The 18,909-nt window shown below is 47.1% G+C and overlaps 4 protein-coding genes and 1 pseudogene across 7 annotated transcripts in view; all 5 read right to left on the reverse strand.

The window, feature by feature from the left end:
* Positions 1-18,909, reverse strand: part of LOC127693937 (tryptase-like) — a 158,217-nt gene that overhangs the window by 104,096 nt on the left and 35,212 nt on the right. The window lies entirely within an intron of this gene.
* LOC127693942 (tryptase-like) overlaps positions 1-18,909 on the reverse strand; it is a 176,114-nt pseudogene that overhangs the window by 87,936 nt on the left and 69,269 nt on the right.
* The window catches only part of LOC127693941 (tryptase-like), a 141,957-nt gene that overhangs the window by 87,786 nt on the left and 35,262 nt on the right, over positions 1-18,909 (reverse strand). The window lies entirely within an intron of this gene.
* Positions 1-18,909, reverse strand: part of LOC127693943 (tryptase-like) — a 212,457-nt gene that overhangs the window by 23,672 nt on the left and 169,876 nt on the right. The gene's annotated exons all lie outside the window — the stretch shown is intronic.
* Positions 7,753-18,909, reverse strand: part of LOC127693940 (tryptase-like) — a 110,569-nt gene continuing 99,412 nt past the window's right edge. The window contains exons 2-6 of one of the 2 annotated variants that reach the window (XM_052195251.1): positions 9,887-10,075; positions 9,630-9,795; positions 9,232-9,497; positions 8,192-8,355; positions 7,753-8,119 (exon numbers count right to left, since the gene is read on the reverse strand). In XM_052195251.1, the coding sequence (XP_052051211.1) occupies positions 7,955-8,119; positions 8,192-8,355; positions 9,232-9,497; positions 9,630-9,795; positions 9,887-10,061 (936 nt within the window). In that variant the 5' untranslated portion in view covers positions 10,062-10,075 and the 3' untranslated portion in view covers positions 7,753-7,954. The remainder of the gene's footprint in view (positions 8,120-8,191; positions 8,356-9,231; positions 9,498-9,629; positions 9,796-9,886; positions 10,076-18,909) is intronic. The other variant, XM_052195252.1, reaches the window with a different exon arrangement.

The following is an 18,909-nucleotide window of genomic DNA, read 5'->3' on the forward strand; positions in this document are numbered from 1 at the left end:
AGTTCAATATACGGAAATCCATCAATGCAATCCACTACATAAACAAACTCAAAGAAAAAAAACCACATGGTCATTTCACTGGATGCTGAAAAAGCATTTGACAAAATTTAGCATCCTTTCATGCTTAAAGTCTTGGAAAGAACAGGAATTCAAGGCCCATACCTAAACATCGTTAAAGCAATATACAGCAAACCGGTAGCCAGCATCAAACTAAATGGAGAGAAACTTGAAGCAATCCCACTAAAATCAGGGACTAGACAGGGCTGCCCTCTTTCTCCTTATCTTTTCAATACTGTACTTGAGGTACTAGCTCGGGCAATTAGACAACATAAAGAGGTCAAAGGGATACAAGTTGGAAAGGAAGAAGTCAAACTATCATTATTTGCAGATGACATGATAGTCTACCTAAGTGACCCAAAAAACTCCACTAGAGAACTCCTACAGCTGATAAACAACTTCAGCAAAGTGGCAGGTTATAAAATCCACTCAAGCATATCAGTGGCCTTCCTATACTCAAAGGATAAGCAGGCTGAGAAAGAAATTAGGGAAATGACCCCCTTCACAATAGCCACAAACAGTATAAAGTACCTTGGGGTGACTCTTACCAAACATGTGAAAGATCTGTATGACAAGAACTTCAAGACTCTGAAGAAGGAAATGGAAGAAGACCTCAAAAAATGGGAAAACCTCCCATGCTCATGGATCGGCAGGATCAATATAGTTAAAATGGCCATTTTGCCAAAAGCAATATACAGATTCAATGCAATACCCATCAAAATCCCAACTCAATTCTTCACAGAGTTAGAAAGAGCAATTCTCAAATTCATCAGGAATAACAAAAAACCCAGGATAGCTAAAACTATTCTCAGCAACAAAAGAAATTCTGGGGGAATCAGTATCCCTGACCTCAAGCAATACTACAGAGCAATAGTGTTAAAAACTGCATGGTATTGGTACAGTGACAGACAGGCAGATCAATGGAACAGGATTGAAGATCCAGAAATGAACCCACACACCTATGGCCACTTGATCCTCGACAAAGGGGCTGAAAACATCCAATGGAAAAAAGATAGCCTTTTCAACAAATGGTGCTGGTTCAACTGGAGGTCAGCATGCAGAAGAATGCGAATTGATCCATCCTTGTCTCCTTGTACTAAGCTCAAATCCAAATGGATCAAGGACCTCCACATAAAGCCAGACACTCTGAAGCTAATAGAAAAGAAATTGGGGAAGACCCTTGAGGACATCAGTACAGGGAGAAAGTTTCTGAACAGAACACCAATAGCGTATGCTCTAAGATGAAGAATTGACAAATGGGACCTCATAAAATTACAAAGTTTCTGTAAAGCAAAGGACATCATCAAAAGGACAAATCAGCAACCAACAAATTGGGAAAAGATCTTCACCAACCCTACATCAGATAGAGGGCTAATATCCAATATATATAAAGAACTCAAGAAGTTAGACTCCAGAAAACCAAACAACCCTATTAAAAATGGGGTACAGAGTTAAACAAAGAATTCTCACCTGAAGAACTTCGGATGGCGGAGAAACATCTTAAAAAATGCTCAACTTCATTAGTCATTAGGGAAATGCAAATCAAAACAACCCAGAGATTTCACCTTACACCCGTCAGAATGGCTAAGATTAAAAATTCAGGAGACAGCAGGTGTTGGCGAGGATGTGGAGAAAGAGGAACACTCCTCCACTGCTGGTGGGGTTGCAAATTGGTACAACCACTCTGGAAATCAGTCTGGCAGTTCCTCTGAAAACTGGGCACCTCACTTCCAGAAGATCCTGCTATACCACTCCTGGGCATATACCCAAAAGATTCCCCAGCATGTAATAAGGAAACATGTTCCACTATGTTCATAGCAGCCCTATTTATAATTGCCAGAAGTTGGAAAGAACCCAGGTATCCCTCAACAGAAGAGTGGATGCAAAAAAATGTGGTATATCTACACAATTCAGCCATTAGAAACAATGAATTCATGAAATTCTTAGGCAAATGGATGGAGCTGGAGAACATCATACTAAGTCAGGTAACCCAGACTCAAAAGAAGAATCATGGTATGCACTCACTAATAAGTGGATATTAACCTAGAAAACTGGAATACCCAAAACATAATCCACACATCAAATGAGGTACACGAAGAACGGAGGAGTGGCCCCTTGTTCTGGAAAGACTCAGTGAAGCAGTATAGAGCAAAATCAGAACAGGGAAGTGGGAAGGGTTGGGTGGGAAAACAGGGGGAGGGAAGGGGACTGATGGGACTTTCGGGGAGTGGGGGTCCAGAAAAGGGGAAATCATTTGAAATGTAAATAAATATACCAATAAATTAAAAAAAAACTGGAGACCTCAAAAAAAAAAAAAAAAAAAAAAAAAAGAACAAGAGCTGCTTTTGTAGACAACCCAGGTGAGGGTGGTTTGTGACCACCTGTTACTCCAGCTCCAGGATGTCTATCGCCCTCTTGTGTCCACGATGAGTACCTGCGCTCATGTGGGCATGTGGCTCTCCTCACATTATTAAAAATAAAATACATCATTAGTCATTAGGGAAATGCAGATCAAAACAACCCTGAGATTTCACCTTACACCAGTCAGAATGCCTAAGGTCAAAAACTCAGGAGACAGCAGGTGTTGGCGAGGATGTGGAGAAAGAGGAACACTCCTCCACTGCTGGTGGGGCTCTACGATGGTACAACCACTGTGGAAATCAGTCTGGAGGTTCCTCAGAAAACTGGACATGAGACTTCCAGAGGACCCTGCTATACCTCTCCTGGGCATATACCCAATGGATTCCTGGGCATGCAGTAAAGACACATGCTCCATTATGTTCATAGCAGCCTTATTTATAATAGCCAGAAGCTGGAAAGAACCCAGATGCCCCTCAAAGGAGGAATGGATATAGAAAATGTGGTATATTTACACAATGGAATACTACTCAGCAATTAGAAACAATGAATTCACAAAATTTTTAGGCAAATGGTTTGATCTGGAAAATATCATCCTAAGTGAGGTAACCCAATCACAAAAGAATATACATGGAATGCAATCTCTGGTAAGTGGATATTAATTAGCCCAGAAGCCCTGAATACCCAAGGCACAAATTGTGTAACAAATGACTCCCATGTAGAAGTATGGAGAGGGTCCTGATCCTAGAAAGGATTGATCTAGCATGGGAAGGGAATATAAGGACAGAGAAAAAGGAGGGAAGTGATTGGAGAAGGGATGGAGAGAAGAAGGTTTATGGGACATATGGGGAGGGGGGATCCAGGAAAGGGGAAATCATTTTGAATGTAAACAAAGAATATAGAAAATAAAAATATTAAAAAAAAAGAAAAGAATGGACTGGGGCTGGAGAGAAGGCTCAGAGGTTAAGAAAACTGGCTGCTCTTCCAAAGTCCTGAGTTCAATTCCCAGCAATCACATGGTGGCTCACAAACATCTGTAAAGGTATCTGATGCCCTCTTCTGGTGTGTCTGGAAATAACAACAGTGTACTCATATAAATAAAATAAATCTCAAAAAATAGACATGAGTTAGAAAAAAAAAGGCTGGAGAGATGGCTCAGTGGTTAAGAGCACCAACTGCTCTTCCAGAGGTCCTGTGTTCAAATCCCAGCAACAACATGGTGACTCACAACCATCTGCCATGGGATCTGATGCCCTCTTCTGGTGTGTCTGAAGACAGCTACAGTGTACTTACATACATTAAATAAATAAATAAATAAATAAATAAATAGAATGGACACTAAACGTTTGACCTAGTGAGGCACGAGTAACGACATGAGGTGAGTCTGCGCCTGCCTCCCTCAGGTGCTGGTCTGTGAAGGGACTGTTTGGGAGGTAGGATCTGCCAGCTCATCCCAGCTTAGAGAGACCAGGGTGAGGGAGTCATGTGTCCCCACAGGCCATCCCACCTGGTTCTGGACCCTCATGCCACCTAGCTTGAGGGGTGTCCTTCATGGACAGATCCTCTGAGTCCCAAACACTGGAGCCACCACAGGTCCCTGTAGGAGGAACTGTTGCCTCTGGTCTGAGGGACCTGGTATCCTATTCCCTTTGTCACCTAGTTCCCTGCATAGCTCTGGACACCCTGGATCCCAGGTCTGCTGGTCAGGAAGAAATTCCACCTGTGCATCTCTGTGTCCTCCCATCGACCAATGACATGTGTGGCCTTTGTCTAGATAGAAGGGCAGAGGTAGGTCACAGTCTGGTCTTAGTGACCCTTTCCTCAACTTCTGCGGTCTCCTATATCCCAGGGTCATTGCTGTAGACCCAGTGGCAATTCTTCTTCCAACCTCCACACCTAGGAAGTGAATATTATTGTGTATGTGAACAGCAGAGGGCTGTAAGTCCTGTAACTCTACTCTGTGTGTGGCTGGAGGGATGTTTGTCAGTTGGGAACAGGAGTTGTCCCCATAGAATTAGCTCTAGAAAACCAAAGATATGAGAGAGAGAAAGAGAGAGAGAGAATACTGACACAAAACTGAAATCCCTCATATCCAGGCACAGCCCCCTCCCATTTTAAGAGCTCAGGAAAGGAAGTAAACTGATCACATCTGCAGCAAGGGAGGCAGTGTTGTTGCACTGAATTAAAATGTGGGGATATTTTTAGAGGAGTCCAATGATATACTCATCCTACTCTGGTAAACATCACTGCACGTGCTGTAGCACGTATGTGCCTCAGTATACAGCCACAGTCCAGCATCTCTCAATTTAGTACCCAGTGATGCCCAACAATGCACAGAAACCACCGCTCTGGAAACAGTGCGGCCTCTTCCCAGGATTCCCCAGGAGCCTGTCAGCAGGAAGCTGCCTCAAGCCTCAGTATCCCTAGGATCTTAAAACAATCCTGGTGAAATGGAGGAGACTGCACAGATGCCTGATAAGGGTGCTGGACGAGGTGGACCCTGCCAGCCCAGCACTCAGGACACTGAGGTAGGATGGTCATGAATTGGTTGTCAGCTTAGGTGCCGTAGTGAGACTAGATTAACAATACAAAACCTAATAAGGAACCACTGGGGACAGGGGACAGCTGGGACATGTGTCACCTCAGACGAGACAAGCATGTGACTTTGGGTATCAAGTTCAGATTGCAGTGTGCCATGTAGCAGGCCAGGGTGCTTGCATTCTATGTGACACTTACTTGGTGTCCTTAACAATCTCCACAGGACCACAGCCAGGGCTGCACAGATGGCTCAGTCAGCAAAGCTGTGTCTTGTAATTATGAGGACTTGAATTTGGGTCCTAAGAACCCATGGGACAGAATGGGGGCGTCTCTCTGGGAGGAGCTGGAAGCCTATTGCAATGGAAACCCCCAGGAATCTGTGGGGTGACCCCAGCTGAGACTTGTAACAATATGGGATATGAAGCCTGACCCTGCCATCTGCTCTGTCCTGTGGAGGGATCAGGACACAATCTCAGGCACAAAAGCCTTAATGTACACTTTGTCTGCCTGCAAGATGTGCTGGGGTAAATGTGGTGCAGAAATTGGGGAAATGGCCAACCATGGCTGATCCAGTTGATGTCACAGTTGTGTAGTTTGGTCTTTTTGTGGGATTCCCACAGTGGGCAGGAGCAGGGGCCATCTCTGACTCTGCCCTACATTTGGGACCCTTTCCTTCTCTTGGGTTGCCCTGTTTAGCCTCAATAGGGGAGGAGGTGCCCAGTCTGCAACTGGATAGGGACATCTGGCTGATATCCAAGGGAGGCAGCTCTTTTCTGAAGGGAAATGGAGCAAGAGTGGAGGCAAGGGGGGGGGGGAGGGAGGAAAGGGGGAGGGACAGGGAGGATCAAAGGTCGTCAGGATGTAAAACAAAACAAAAGCAAAGGAACAAGAAAAACCCTGGGCATGGTGGCACCTTAGTGATCCTGTGGCTGGACAGATGGAGACAGAGGACTTCAGGCCTCCTGATGAGCCAGCCCAGGCTAATTGAGCAAGCCCCAGGCAAGTGAGAGACCATGTCATAGTTATTTATTTTTTAAAGAAACCTGTTTTTCCACAAATGTGCACACACACACACAGACACACACATACACACAGACACACACAGACACACACAGACACACACAGACACACACAGACACACACAGACACACACAGACACACACACACACACACACACACACACACACACACACACACACACGGCAGTGAGAAAGGACAGGCAGCATCAACAACAGTGCAGTATTTCTGACTTTTTTGACTACTGAAGGGAGGTGAAGACACTCTTCCCGAAGGGAGCAGTTTTCTATTGTTTAGACAAATGGAGATCTGTTACCCCAAGATCTCAGCCACGCCTTTAACAGCAGGTTCCAGTCACAGGACACCTACATGCACAGAAACAGTAATGGCCTGAGAAGCCCGAATGGGGACAGCCTCAGGTCACTGGCTGCAGCTGACTGCAACCCTCACAAGGCATTTCAAACAGCAGGAATGGAGCTGACCTGAGTGTGGCAGTGTCTGTGGGAAGGTGAGCCTCCAGGACAGTCCACACTGGGCACAGTCATGGGAATTAACTGTCAATCTGACAATAAAGGATGTCTCCTGTCACCCACAGGTAGGATGGAGGAGTGTGCCTGGCTGAGGGGAAGGGTGCAGGCTGTGCTACATTTCTTGGTTTGTTTGTGGGAAGCCATGCAGTCCTCAGTCCTCTTCCCCCTTTTCTCTGTATGTATGCACATGTCTGTGTGTCCATGTGTCCATGTGAAGGTCAGAGGTCAACCCTAGATGTCATTCCTCACAGCACTATCTTTCTTGTTTTTTTTTTTTTTTTCTTTATTTGTTCTGCTTTTCCCAGCACTGTGGTTATAACTCACGCTTTTAATCCCAGCACTTGGGAGGCAGGGGAAGAAGGATCTCTATGAGTTCGAGGCCAGCCTGGTCTACAGAGCAAGGACAACCAAGACTACACAAAGAAACCCTATCTTGAAAAACCAAAAATATAAACAAACACCCAAAATGACACACCCTGCCAAAAGAAACCAACCCAACAACAAATCGGGGTGTGCTGGTTTTGTCAAGACCTCACTCATGTCTCTAGTTGCGTTTTTCCAGATCCCTGGGGCTAGTTCTACGGTCATGTCTTATTCCTCCTTATTTTTTCAAATCAGTTCTGGGACCTCACTCCCGTCTTCCTGCTTTACTGACTGTGTTATCTACTGAGTCCTACGTTTATCTTTTGGGTTTTTTTTTTCTAATCTGTTTTTTTTCGGAGGCAGGGTTTCATGTAGTTCTGGGTATCCTGGAACTCTCTGTATAGACCAGGCTGGCATGGAACTCATAGAGATCCCCCTGCTATTTCCTCCTGAGTGCTGGAATTAATGGCATGTGCTACCCCCCACCCCCTCACCCCCACCCCCACTGCCAGCATCTTAAGATTTTAAGATTACATTAATTTGCTTATTTTTACTGTGATCATGGTGTGTGTGTGTGTGTGTGTGTGTGTGTGTGTGTATAGGTGTAAATGACAAAGACCTTTTCCTGCTGGAACATGCCCTATATTTATCTCTTGAAATCTTCCTCCCATTTCCTGGATCCCAAGTGTGGGGTGTGGTTGTTCCTTACCCAGAAGGAATGAACGTGTGTAGAGAGAAATTAAGATGACAGACAGGGTGGTGAGGAGGATCCATCTCACTGTAGCAGCCAAGGCCCACGGCTGGCACCCCAAGGTCCAACAACATCACCCCGACTCTCCCAGGCACTTCATTTACTCCTCTTGATGCCAGATTAACAACAGAACTCATGGCAGCTTTAATGCATTTTATTGAGCCACAGCAGAGAGTGGCCACCTGCACAGTGTAGCTACCTGAGTGGGAGGACATGGGTGGTCAGGGGCTTAGGTAGAGCAGAGTTGGGGCTCAGCATGGGGAGCAGGAGAGGAAAGCAGGGATGCCACCCGGGCAGGAAGCAGAATGTTGGGAGCAACAGAGGTCACCCTGGATGCGACTCAGAAGTCCTTGGGCACATAGCGGCGGATCCAGTCCAAGTAATAGGTAACTCGGGTGTAGACAGTAGGCCAGTTGCGCTGGGCACAACCCTTTGCCCAGCTCACCACACCTGCCTGCAGCCAGGTGTTTTTTCCCTTGCAGACCAGAGGTCCTCCGGAGTCGCCCTAGAGAGGACACAGGTCAGTAATCTTGTAAAGGCTGGGTGGGGGTGGCAGGGTGAGGGGACAGGAGCTCACCTTGCAGGAGCCACGTCCTTCTTTCCCAGCACACAGCATGTCGTCACGGACAATGCGGACATGGTCACCTGTGCTGAGACCTTTGTGATACATCCTGTCACAGAGGCGGTTTTCTACAATGGGAACTTCCACCTCCATCAAAGGAAATGGTGGCGGCAGTTTTACTGTGGGTGAAAGAAAGACCATCCTGTGGCAGGGTCCCAGGTGTCAACTGGGACGGGCTCAGCTAACCCTGTTCTCTGAGGGTAGTTCTGCTCACAAGTCCCTCTGTGAGTCAGGCTCACTTCATTCAGCTCTGCCAACCTGACTTCTTCCTCCAGGCTGGACCTGGATTTCTGACCTTATTCAGGGAAGGAGGACAGTCCTGAGGGTCTTTAGCACCCCGTTCTGTCAGTGGAAGGCAGGTCAGCATGGCTGGCTCTGGCCTAGGCTTGGTAGAGGATCCCAGTGGAGCCCTGATCTAGGACACTATTCTCACGCCCCACCTCTGTGTGTGAGGAGATTGGATCCACTCTGTGTCCATAGCCAGGTCCTGCCTGCTCATGGCCCTGTCCCCAAAGCTCTACTCTGAGTTGTCAAAAGAAATGAAGCAAGACCCCTCGGAGAAGAGAAATTTGCACTGAAGGTTCCCTGTCCAGCCACCCACAATACCTCAGGCCTGGGCCATAGCCCCTGAAGAGCAGGTCACTGACATGGCTTGTGAAATGCCAGTCCCTTAAGTTGTAACCAGTGTCCGGGTATGTGTGTGTGTGTGTGTGTGTGTGTAACATTGTTGGTAGTGTGGTCTTGCTCTCCCTGAAATACAAGCAGACTGTGGCCCCTTCAGACATAAAGCGTCTGAGATTCGAGGGAACTAATGACTTATCCCAGCTACACTGGGGTCTCCTGGCTTATGGGACCTGAGAGCCTTGTTTTTCTGATGCCTTCGCACTTCCTAGGTCTTCAGATTTCCATCCTACAAGATGGAGGGAAACCCTGTGCTGGGGATGTGGTGTGGCCATTCCCTCTCTTGTCTCTCCTCAGTTGTCTCTACCACATACCTTTTTTTCCAATTCTGCCCCAGCCTGTCACCCAGCACAATGTTCCTGAGGAGAAGGTCATGGAGGTGGGAGGCAGGGAGACAGGGCGGACATTGTTGGAAATGTTCACAGGGTTTGTGAGTTTCAGCAGGGCAATGTCTGCTCCATTCTGGAAGATGTAGAAGTCAGGGTGTGGGATAATTTTGCTCACAGTCAGCAGGTTGTCATGGTCATAGAGGTACTTCTTTTGGAGTGTTACTCTGACCATGTTGGTGCCAAGGATTTTCCTAAAGAGAAGAGACATTCATTTGGTAAGTCCTTGTTATTCCAGAAAGCCAGAGATGGTGTGTGATGATCCCATCCTACCCCACTCTCTTCCCCAACGCTTGTCCCACTCTGCCACACCCAGAGAGACTCATGGTCCAACACAGTGTGCCGCTGTGAGCACCCACTGTGGGTGGATGAGGGAGCCGCCACAGGTGTGTTTCCAGTAGGTGCCTTTTTTACGCAGGCTCACCTGCCAGGGCCACCTGTTCTCAGGTGCCTCCTGTCCCCCCACAATGCCCTCTCGTGGCTGAGCTGGACCTGGGAACAAGACAGTGCCGATCTTAGTACCCTGGTCTATGAGCCAAGAGGAACAGGAAGAGGGCCAGGGAGGGCCCAGGGGAGAACTCACCAGGGGCTGCATGCACCAGACTGCACAGGAGGGGCAGTGTCAGCAGCAGCAGCTTCAGCATTTGGACACAGTGAGTAGTAGTGCAGGCCCAGTTGGAGGTGAGGGCTGGGCTAGGCCTATTGGGTTTTGGGGTGCAGAACAAGCCAGGAACCTGGGAGCAGGAAGGTAGGCCCATTCCAGGAGCTTGAGGTCTCTAGTGGCTTGGCCACTCTGCTTCTGGTCTGGTAGAGATCACTGTAGCTGTCTTTGATCTTCTCTACCCAGCCTCAGGTTCCCTCTCCATTTATCCTTCCAGATCAGGGTGGGGCAGGAGGAGGGCATGCCCCTGTCCAATCCAAGCCTGGAGGAAACGGGGGACTCACACTCAAGGTCAAGTGTCTGGGCCACAAAGGGGCGCTGTCAACCCTCTGCTATGTTAGACCCAGATCTGTGGTAAACCCTGTCCTGTGGCCTCTGCGCCCTGTCTGCTGGTCAGGACCTTCTGGTTATTTTGTCTTGTGTGCTCCAGAGCAGAATCAACACAGGGAATGGGGGATGGCAGAGAGGCCACCAGCCTCCCCTCAGGCACTTGCCACCCTACACCTCTTCCTGGCTGACCACTCTCTTCTTTAAGCACTCTACTCTGTGACTCTCCTTGACCTACTGATCATTAGCACCTCTGCCCTCAGGTCTCCTGGCTGCAGAAGCCCGTGTGTGGGACCAGAAATCTCTGTGATCTGTACTTGGGGACGCTGGGACTTCTGTTCCTCACTCCCCTGTCTGGGGAGCCCAATGCCTCTGTCTCCTGGTGAGTTCTCTCCTGAATCCTTTATGTAGTCCCAGGCTCAGAGTCCTGTTCCAGATACCGTGGAGTTATGTCAGATTGTCGATTTGCCAGAAGTCTCCCTGATGCCCGGCGTCTGATGACCCTACTTGCTTCAAAAGACCTTGGCTCAGGAGAGTAGTTGTTAGGCATCGTTGGGGGCCGCACTGTCTCAGTCTGCTGGTTCCCATCCCAGGTCAGCCTGCGGTTCTACAACCTGAAGCACAGCATATGGGAACACAACTGTGGGTGTCTCTCATCCACCCTCAGTGGGTGCTATCTGCTGCCCACTGCATACAGTCATGAGTGGGGTCACGAGTTCTCTTGCTTGAGAGCAGATGGGTGTTGGGAGGTGGGTGGAACTTGGTGAGGTACTTGCCTTCCTGCGGGAGGCAGGATTTCTGACACCCTCCTGATCACCACGTCTGTTCTGACTGATCCTTAAGTGTCTGCTGGTAATGATTTTCACTACTCCTCAGGCCCTCTGAGGGGTTCATTGTCCTGTCTCCCAGGACAAAGATGGAAGCCTTTGACTTTAGAGTCCAAGTTGGACAGCTGAGGCTCTATGAAAACAATCAGCTGGTGAAGGTGGCCAAGGTCATCTGCTATCCCATGTTTAGTGACAAGCTGTCTGCAGCCGGGGAGGCAGACATTAGTCTGCTGAAACTAGATACCCCAGTTGTGCTGTCTGAGCATGTCCACCATGTTTTCCTCCCTGCTGCCTCCCAGAGGATCTCCTCAAAGAAGACCTGCTGGGTGGCTGGCTGGGGTGTCATCGAGAACCACAGTGGGTACTGGGAAGACACTGTGTCCTTTGCCAGAACTGGCAGGAAGAGGCAGAAGCCTCCAGCTTTGGTCCTCACTGGCTTTTCTCCACAGGGCCACTGCCTCCGCCCTATCACCTGAAGGAAGTAGAGGCCCCCATTGTGGACAATCATGACTGTGAGCAGTAGTAGTACATGACCAATTCTTCCTCAGACAACACTACCAGGATGATCAAAGATGACATGCTTTGTGCTGGGATGGAGGGCCGTGACTCCTGTCAGGTAACAGCCTGACCTGTCCTCTCTCCTCTCTGCTTTGTTTTTGAGACAGGGTCTCACACCATCGTCCAGGCTAGCCTTGAACTCTAAGAAATCCTCAGGCCTTAACCTCCCAAGTGTAAGTGTTAGGATTATAGGCATGCACTGTCATGATTGGCCGGACTATACTCTTTAAGTGAGTGAATTGTATGTCACGGAAATCACATTTCAGCAAAGCTATCAGAAATAATAAACTGAAAAGAATTATTAATTTTTTTTGAGACAGAATCTAGCTATGTAGCTCTGGCTGCCCTGGATCTCACTATCTAGACCAGGCAGGTCTCAGACTCACAGAGATCTGCATGAGTGCTCGGATTAAAGGAGTCCACCACCACTCCTGACCATCAACACTTTTTTATTTTAGATGTGCAAGTGTGTGTGTTTGTATGTGTGTGTGAGTGTGTGTTTGTGTGTGTCTGTGTCTCTGTGAGTATGTGTCTGTGTGAGTGTTGTTTGTGTGTGTCTGTGTGTGTCTTTTTGAGTGTGAGTGTATGTGTGAGTGTGTGTATTTGAGTGTGCACCAGCATATGGAGTTCAGAGGACAAACACAGCTGTTCCTCAGGTGCTGTCCACCTTATGTTCTGAGATAGGGTTTTTCCCTGGCCTGGAATTCACTGATTATGTTAGCCTGGCTGTCCAGCAGGCTTTAGGAATCTTTCTGTCTCCATCCTCAACCAGGAAAACAAACATCGGACTTGGTTCCTCATGCTTTCAAGGCAGACACTTTATCAACTGAGCTATCACCCCAACCCAAGCCCACTATTCTTCTGGTTGATAAACTCTACCGCCAATTGTGATGAAACTCTTGGTAAATTTGTGGGATCTCACCAAACCCACAGCAAACGTGCTGTCTGAGGGTGGACCATCAAAACTAGGAAGGTGAAGGGCAGATGAGAGCAGCTGCCTCCCTGCATCCACCAGCATGAGTATCTGGATGGCAGGCTAACTGGGAAATAAGCAAAAGGTGTAAAGAGTCCAAGGAGGAGATGGATTCACCCTCCACATTGGCAGACACAGGTGGCCATCCACACAGCTTGCCTCTGAGTGACTATGGCCACTGTTAGAGACCCAGGGCTGCAGGAGGATGCTTTTTTCAGAAGTCATTGCTAGCACAAGACTCAACACATTAAATAAACATAACTTCTTGACACTGGTAATGACAACGTAGGCAAGAAGGCAGAGTAGAAGAGCATTCCAGTTAAAGAGACTAAAAATCACCTAGAAAAATATCTTGTAAAACAAGTGTGAAGTTTTTTGTTTTTGTTTTTGTTTTTTTGTTTTTTGTTTTATAATTTGAAGCAAGTTCTCCCTCTCTATAGCTTAGAGTGGTCTCAGTTTCAAAGTCCTTTTAAATGCTAGGATTATAGGCATGAGCTACTACTCCAATGCTTATATGCACTTGTAGAAAAACTTAATCAACTGAGTACAAGGATGTAGAATTACGTGTGTCAGAGGCATGTGGCCACAAATGGGGACATTGACACGCCATGCTCATGGAGATCCCAGCAAAACACTAACAAAGATTTCTGAGAAGCACAACAATGTGGTTGTGGTAGTAATTATTTGGTTGTTGTGTGCTTATTTGTTTGTTTGTTTTGAGACAGGGTCTCAGTGTGTGGTTCTGGCTGGCCTGAAACTCACTATAAACAATTTACATGTCAAATAATGCCCAAGAAGAAGGAAGGAGAGGCCCCTAGTCCTGGAAAGCCTCACTACAGCAATGTAGGGCAATACCTGGACAGGGAAGAAGGAAGGGGGTTAATTGGGGAACTGGGGGAGGGAAGAGGGCTTATGAGACTTTCAGGGAGGCGAATTCCAGGAAAGGGGAAATCCTTTGAAATGTAAATAAAGAATATATCGAATAAAAAATAAATTAAAAAAAAGCCTGGGCTGGCTTTACAACTCAGCCATCTTCCTGCAAATGCCTCATGAGTGCTGGGATTAAAGTCATGAGCGACCACACCCAGATAACCTTAAAATTTTTAGTATAGACTTCTGGAGGTAGAAGTTTTCATTAAATTCTTGATTACAGGGGAATTAATGTTTGGCTGTGAGAATCACCAGTGGGCTGGGGATGGAGCTCAGTTGGCAGAGAGCTTCCCCAGGGTTCAATCCCAACACTGCATAAAACAGCATGGCAGTGCAGGCCTGTAATACCAGCACTCAGGAGGCAGAGGCAGGTGGATCAGAAATTCAAAGTCATCTTTGACTGTCAAATCCAAGACTGTGTGAGACCCTGTCTCAAAACAGGAATAAAGAGGGCATCAGTATTGGATCAGAAAATCCCTAGGACTCACAGGGATGGAGCTCAGGGCTGGGATACTTGTCTAGCATGGATCAGACCTTGGGTTTAGTCTTCAGCACCACAACAACAAAAGAAAAGAGGCAAGCAACTCCTTGGGTAAAAAGTACTTTGTTGAAACAAAAATTTGGGGGAATTCAAAGTGCTAACCTGTATTTAGCATTGATTAAAAGCATCTTTCTTTCCTTCAGATTTTTATTCCATTTTAGGTGTCTAAGTGTTTTGTCTGGATTATATATGTGCACCACATGTGTGCCTGGCCAGAGAGGGCAAAAGAGGATGTCAGTTCCTCAGCAACTGGAGACAGAGAGTTTTGAGCCACCTTGTGGGCACTGGGAAACCACCCACTCACAATGTCAGTGTGTGCATGCTCTCAGTGCTGTGCTGTCTCCCCGTCCCATCTGTTTGTCTTGGGATGGGATCACATGTAGCCCAGGCTGGCCTGTGACCCACTGCCCAGCCTAGGATGATGTTGATTTTCAGATCTTCCTGCTCTGCCTCTGCAGTGCTCAGGATCACAGACTCACACCATGCTCAGACTCTACAGGGCAAGGAACAGAACTTAGGGCTACATGCATGCTGGCAAGTACCACTACCCCAGCTACATCCCTGGCCATCTCTCCGTGGTAAGCACCTTATTTTAAGATGAAGGAAAGTGGGCTGCTTAGGACACAAAAGGTGTCTCCATCACAAGCTAGAGGATAAAAATGTTTTCAAAGTTTAGGAGCCTACAGTTGCTTTCAAAGAAAAGCACAAAAAAATAAACCCAAGCATCCATGAGAGTCTGTTCTCTGACCTCAGGGCAGTGTGACTCTCCTAAATATGTCATTAACAATTGTGTCTGTTCCAATATTTGTAAAGGAAAATTGCTTTCTTTCCTTAGCTCACAAGCATTAGTCACCAGCAGTTTGTCAACTGATTTATACAAACAAACTTTCTGCCCTCACTGTCCTGCACAGTAGTGGCTCTGTAGGCCTCGTCTTACCAGCTAGTGGTCCTGTACTGTGCCTGTTTGGGAGCCAAAAGCACGTAGCAGTTCGGCCAGGTTTCAGTGACTAGCACTCTGTGGAGTCTTAGATAGCAAGAACCAGAAATTGCCAAGGCTTCTGATGAGCTAACGAATCAGTTCAGGGCTTTGAAAAGTACCTCAGTTGAACCATGTATGGTGGTTCATACATAAAACCCTAGCATTCAAGAAGCTCAGACAGAAAGGGGCCATGAATTCAAGGCTAGCCTGGGCTGCAGAGATCCTGTCTCAAAACTATAAAGATGCTGAAACAACTAAAACAATAATAATGCTTCGTCTTGGTCACCTAGAGGAAACAGCAGCCTCTTTGGAGATGTGTGCAGCTTGTCACCTCTATGGGCTGCCCTAAGGGAACTTGGTGATGATTCCCTGGAGGCCATTAACCTCTGATTTGTATGTCCTATCCAAGCTCAACTCCAGGCAGGCTGCCTGGGAAGTCCCAGGCACAGCAGCCAGGGTTCACACTGGCCAGCTCCTCATGTGCCTCTGAACAGATCTGAAGGATAAGGAACAAACTCACTCTTGAGGGTTTCCACTGTCATGTTCTGCACCCCACCAAATCATGTTCTGTTATAAATCACACATCCTGTGTGAAATCTAAAACAAAAGCAACAAACCAATACAAAACAAAACCAAAAACAAGGTAAACCTAGGTACCTATGCCTGTGGGAGGCCTGCAAAGTGACATTAAAAACTGGAGAGACCTGGAAAGACATGCAGCCATCTGGACAAACCAAAATCATCTCATTAGCCTCTCACAACTCAAACATAAATTTCAGATACATCAAAGGGTTTTTTCTTTTTGAAACCCTGTGTGCTCCCTACAGCACCATGACCATGGAAGACATTGAGTAACACAGGAGCACTGTAGAGCTTCTCTGGGTGACAGGCTAAGAATGCTGTTCCCAGCCTTTCCTGCTAGCTAGCCTCTCCTGAAGATTACATCACCTCATGGAAGCTGGATTTTAGGTAGGTTGAACACAATCTCCTCACTCCAAGGCTGTGGAGAGAGCTCAGCTGTGGGGTGCGGGCTAAAGATAGTCAAGGCTCTCAAGAAAACATAGTCCCCCTAACCAGAGGAGTGATGAGAAAAGCCAAGGCTGGGCTTAGCTCTGTTTGATTGGTCTCAGCTGTATCATGGTCACTGGGGTATTGGGGGAGGTCCCCTGTTGAGTATTCCTTCCCTTCAGAGACTTAAACAATGTCTTTCCCCTCCTCCAAAATATGGTTCTACTGAAGTTATCCCCAGAGATAATGTTAGTTCATTGGGCTTCCTTAGAGGATGGGTGACCCCAAAGCAGCAACAGGAAGTCTTCATCCAGCGTGGGGATGATGGATTGTTCCAGGATTGATGTCCTTCTCTATGAACCCCCTAAACATCTAGCACCCCCAGATCCAGAGATCATGAATCATTAGTGCAGAGCAACATTGAAAATGGCCATTCTCAGAGCCAGATGGTTCTGACACATGCCTTTAATCCAACACTCAAGAGGCTAAGGCAGTTGAATCTTTGACCTGGAGGGTAGCCTGATCTACAGAGTGAGTTCCAAGAGAGCCAGAGCTACACCATAAAACCCGGTATCTAAAACGAAACAAAAACTGTATTCTAGTTTCATTTTTGTTGCTGTGATAAAATATCCCAACAAGGCAACTTTGAGCAGAAATGGTTTATTTGGCTCATGACTCCAGATCACAATCCATTATTGCAATGAAGTCAGTGCAGGAATTCAAGGCATCACATCCACAGACAAGAGCAAGAGGATAAAGACATAGATAACTGTGTGATCCCTTGTTCTGGTTCTCAGCTAGCTGGCTCCTCTCTTCGAAGTTCAGGAGCCTCTGCCTAGGGAATAGGGCTGTTCACAGTGTGTGGGGTCTTCCACACCAGTTATCACCAAAACAACACCTATTAGAAATGCCCATAGACCAACCTGATCTAGATAATTCCTCTCTTCCCTGTTTGTTCTAAGTTGTGTCACTGTGGATGTTTGAGTTAGAATGGCCCCAGAGTCTCATATATTTGAGGGCTTGGTCACCAGGTAGTGGCATAATTTGAAAGCATTGGGAGGTGTGGTGGCCTTGTTGGAGGAAATGTGTCTCTAGGGTGGGCTTTGAGGCTTCCAAAAGCACATTCCCTACCCAGAGTCTCATTCTTCCTATGGCCTGTGGATCTGAATCCAGATGTAGAGCTGTCAATTGCTTCTCCAGCACCATATCTACCTGCATGTCACCATGCTCTCCACAACAATGACAGTGAATTAAAACTCTGAAACTGTTAGCAAGGCCCTCTGAAATGCTTTCCTTTATAAGAGTTGTCATGGTTATGGTGTCTCTTTACAGCAACAGAACAATGACTAAACCAGTCACACTGACAAAACTAATGAGCCTACTTCTCCCCTTGCCATCTTGATACCCAAACACATCATTTTATACCACAACTTTCCAAAGTCTCATCTCTTAATATGAAATAAAATAGGTCCAACTCCAAAAGTCTCCAGAGACTCTCAACTGTGAGATTATCTTCAGTAGGTGGAGGAGCCTCTGCTCTACTGGAGGCTTCACCTTGACCTCTGTCTTCTCAGCACTCTTTGCAGGAATTGGACCCTGCCACAAGGTGTCAAGCCTCAGATGCTTTCCATGACCTCTCCTTGGATTTTTAATGCCTGAAAACCAGTACCACCAGAACGATGCTTGCAACACTGCCACGTTTAGCTAGGGGATCAGTCACAGATAATCTGATGGAGACGATTTGTTCAGAAGAGCATGTTCTACCAGCTAGCTACCACCTAGCTTCCATGTCCATGTCCATGTTGGCCCTCACTTCCACCTTGCCAGTTAGCAGACCATGCAACAGGTGCCAAGCCTACAGCATAAACAAAGTCATTAAGACAGTCATCTATGCATTTCCTGTGAGGTTCTGGTGCTCTGGTTGTCTTTTTACTGACGTTGAACATGTTAATGGTGTTTGGAAATGCCAGGATTCTCCTCAGGTCACCTTTGTCTAGTTTAGAAATATAAACCCTTCTGTCTGCCGAGGGTTGTGGGAATTGTCTGTCTTGCTCTCACCTGAGATATAAGTCTGTTACCTAGTCTCCAAAAAAACTGTGCCATAGGCTATCTAAGTGAAATCCATCTGATTGTGGGGACGTGTCTCAAAAACCACCCTGTGAGTGGTTCTCATAGGACAGAACCTGGTGTTTCTGGAGCCAAGGTGAGTCCCCAGCTTGGCTCTGAGTTTCCTCTGACAGCCCCTATGGAGGGGACAATGGGTGTTCTTATCCTCTTAAGTAGACAATAGGGACACTGCAGGGAGCCTTCCTGACAGTTTCTTACCTGAGGTCTAGAAGCTTCTTTGGCATCCTTGTCTTGGCCACAAGATGGGTGTTTGTGGCCAGACTGAGATTATTTTAATGGGACACTGTAGATATGTGATGTGGGAGAGCCCCAGTTTGGCAGCACCTCTGACCTCTGCCTTTTGTGTATGTGTGTGTGTGTGTGTGTGTTTCTGTGTCTGTCTGCGTGTGTGCACACGTGCTCCAGCAGTATCTTCACAGGCTCCAAAACAGAAATGCCCACAGATGCTGTCAGATGTCTCTCCTGACTTCAAGTGCTGGGTGGGCATGGGACCCAGGTCCCTTATGAGTTCCTGGCAAGAATATTCGAACCTGAGCAGGGAGATTCAGAGGCCCATATATTGAGTGCTGTCTTGGTTTCAGGAAAAGTCCACCAAGCCCAACCCAGTTTTTCAGGAAGATAATGAGAGTTGTTTTGGGGGTGGCCCGTGGGAGGAGCCACAACATTTGTCACCTA

This window comes from Apodemus sylvaticus, chromosome 10 (genome assembly GCF_947179515.1).
Source record: "Apodemus sylvaticus chromosome 10, mApoSyl1.1, whole genome shotgun sequence".
Lineage (NCBI taxonomy): Eukaryota > Metazoa > Chordata > Mammalia > Rodentia > Muridae > Apodemus > Apodemus sylvaticus.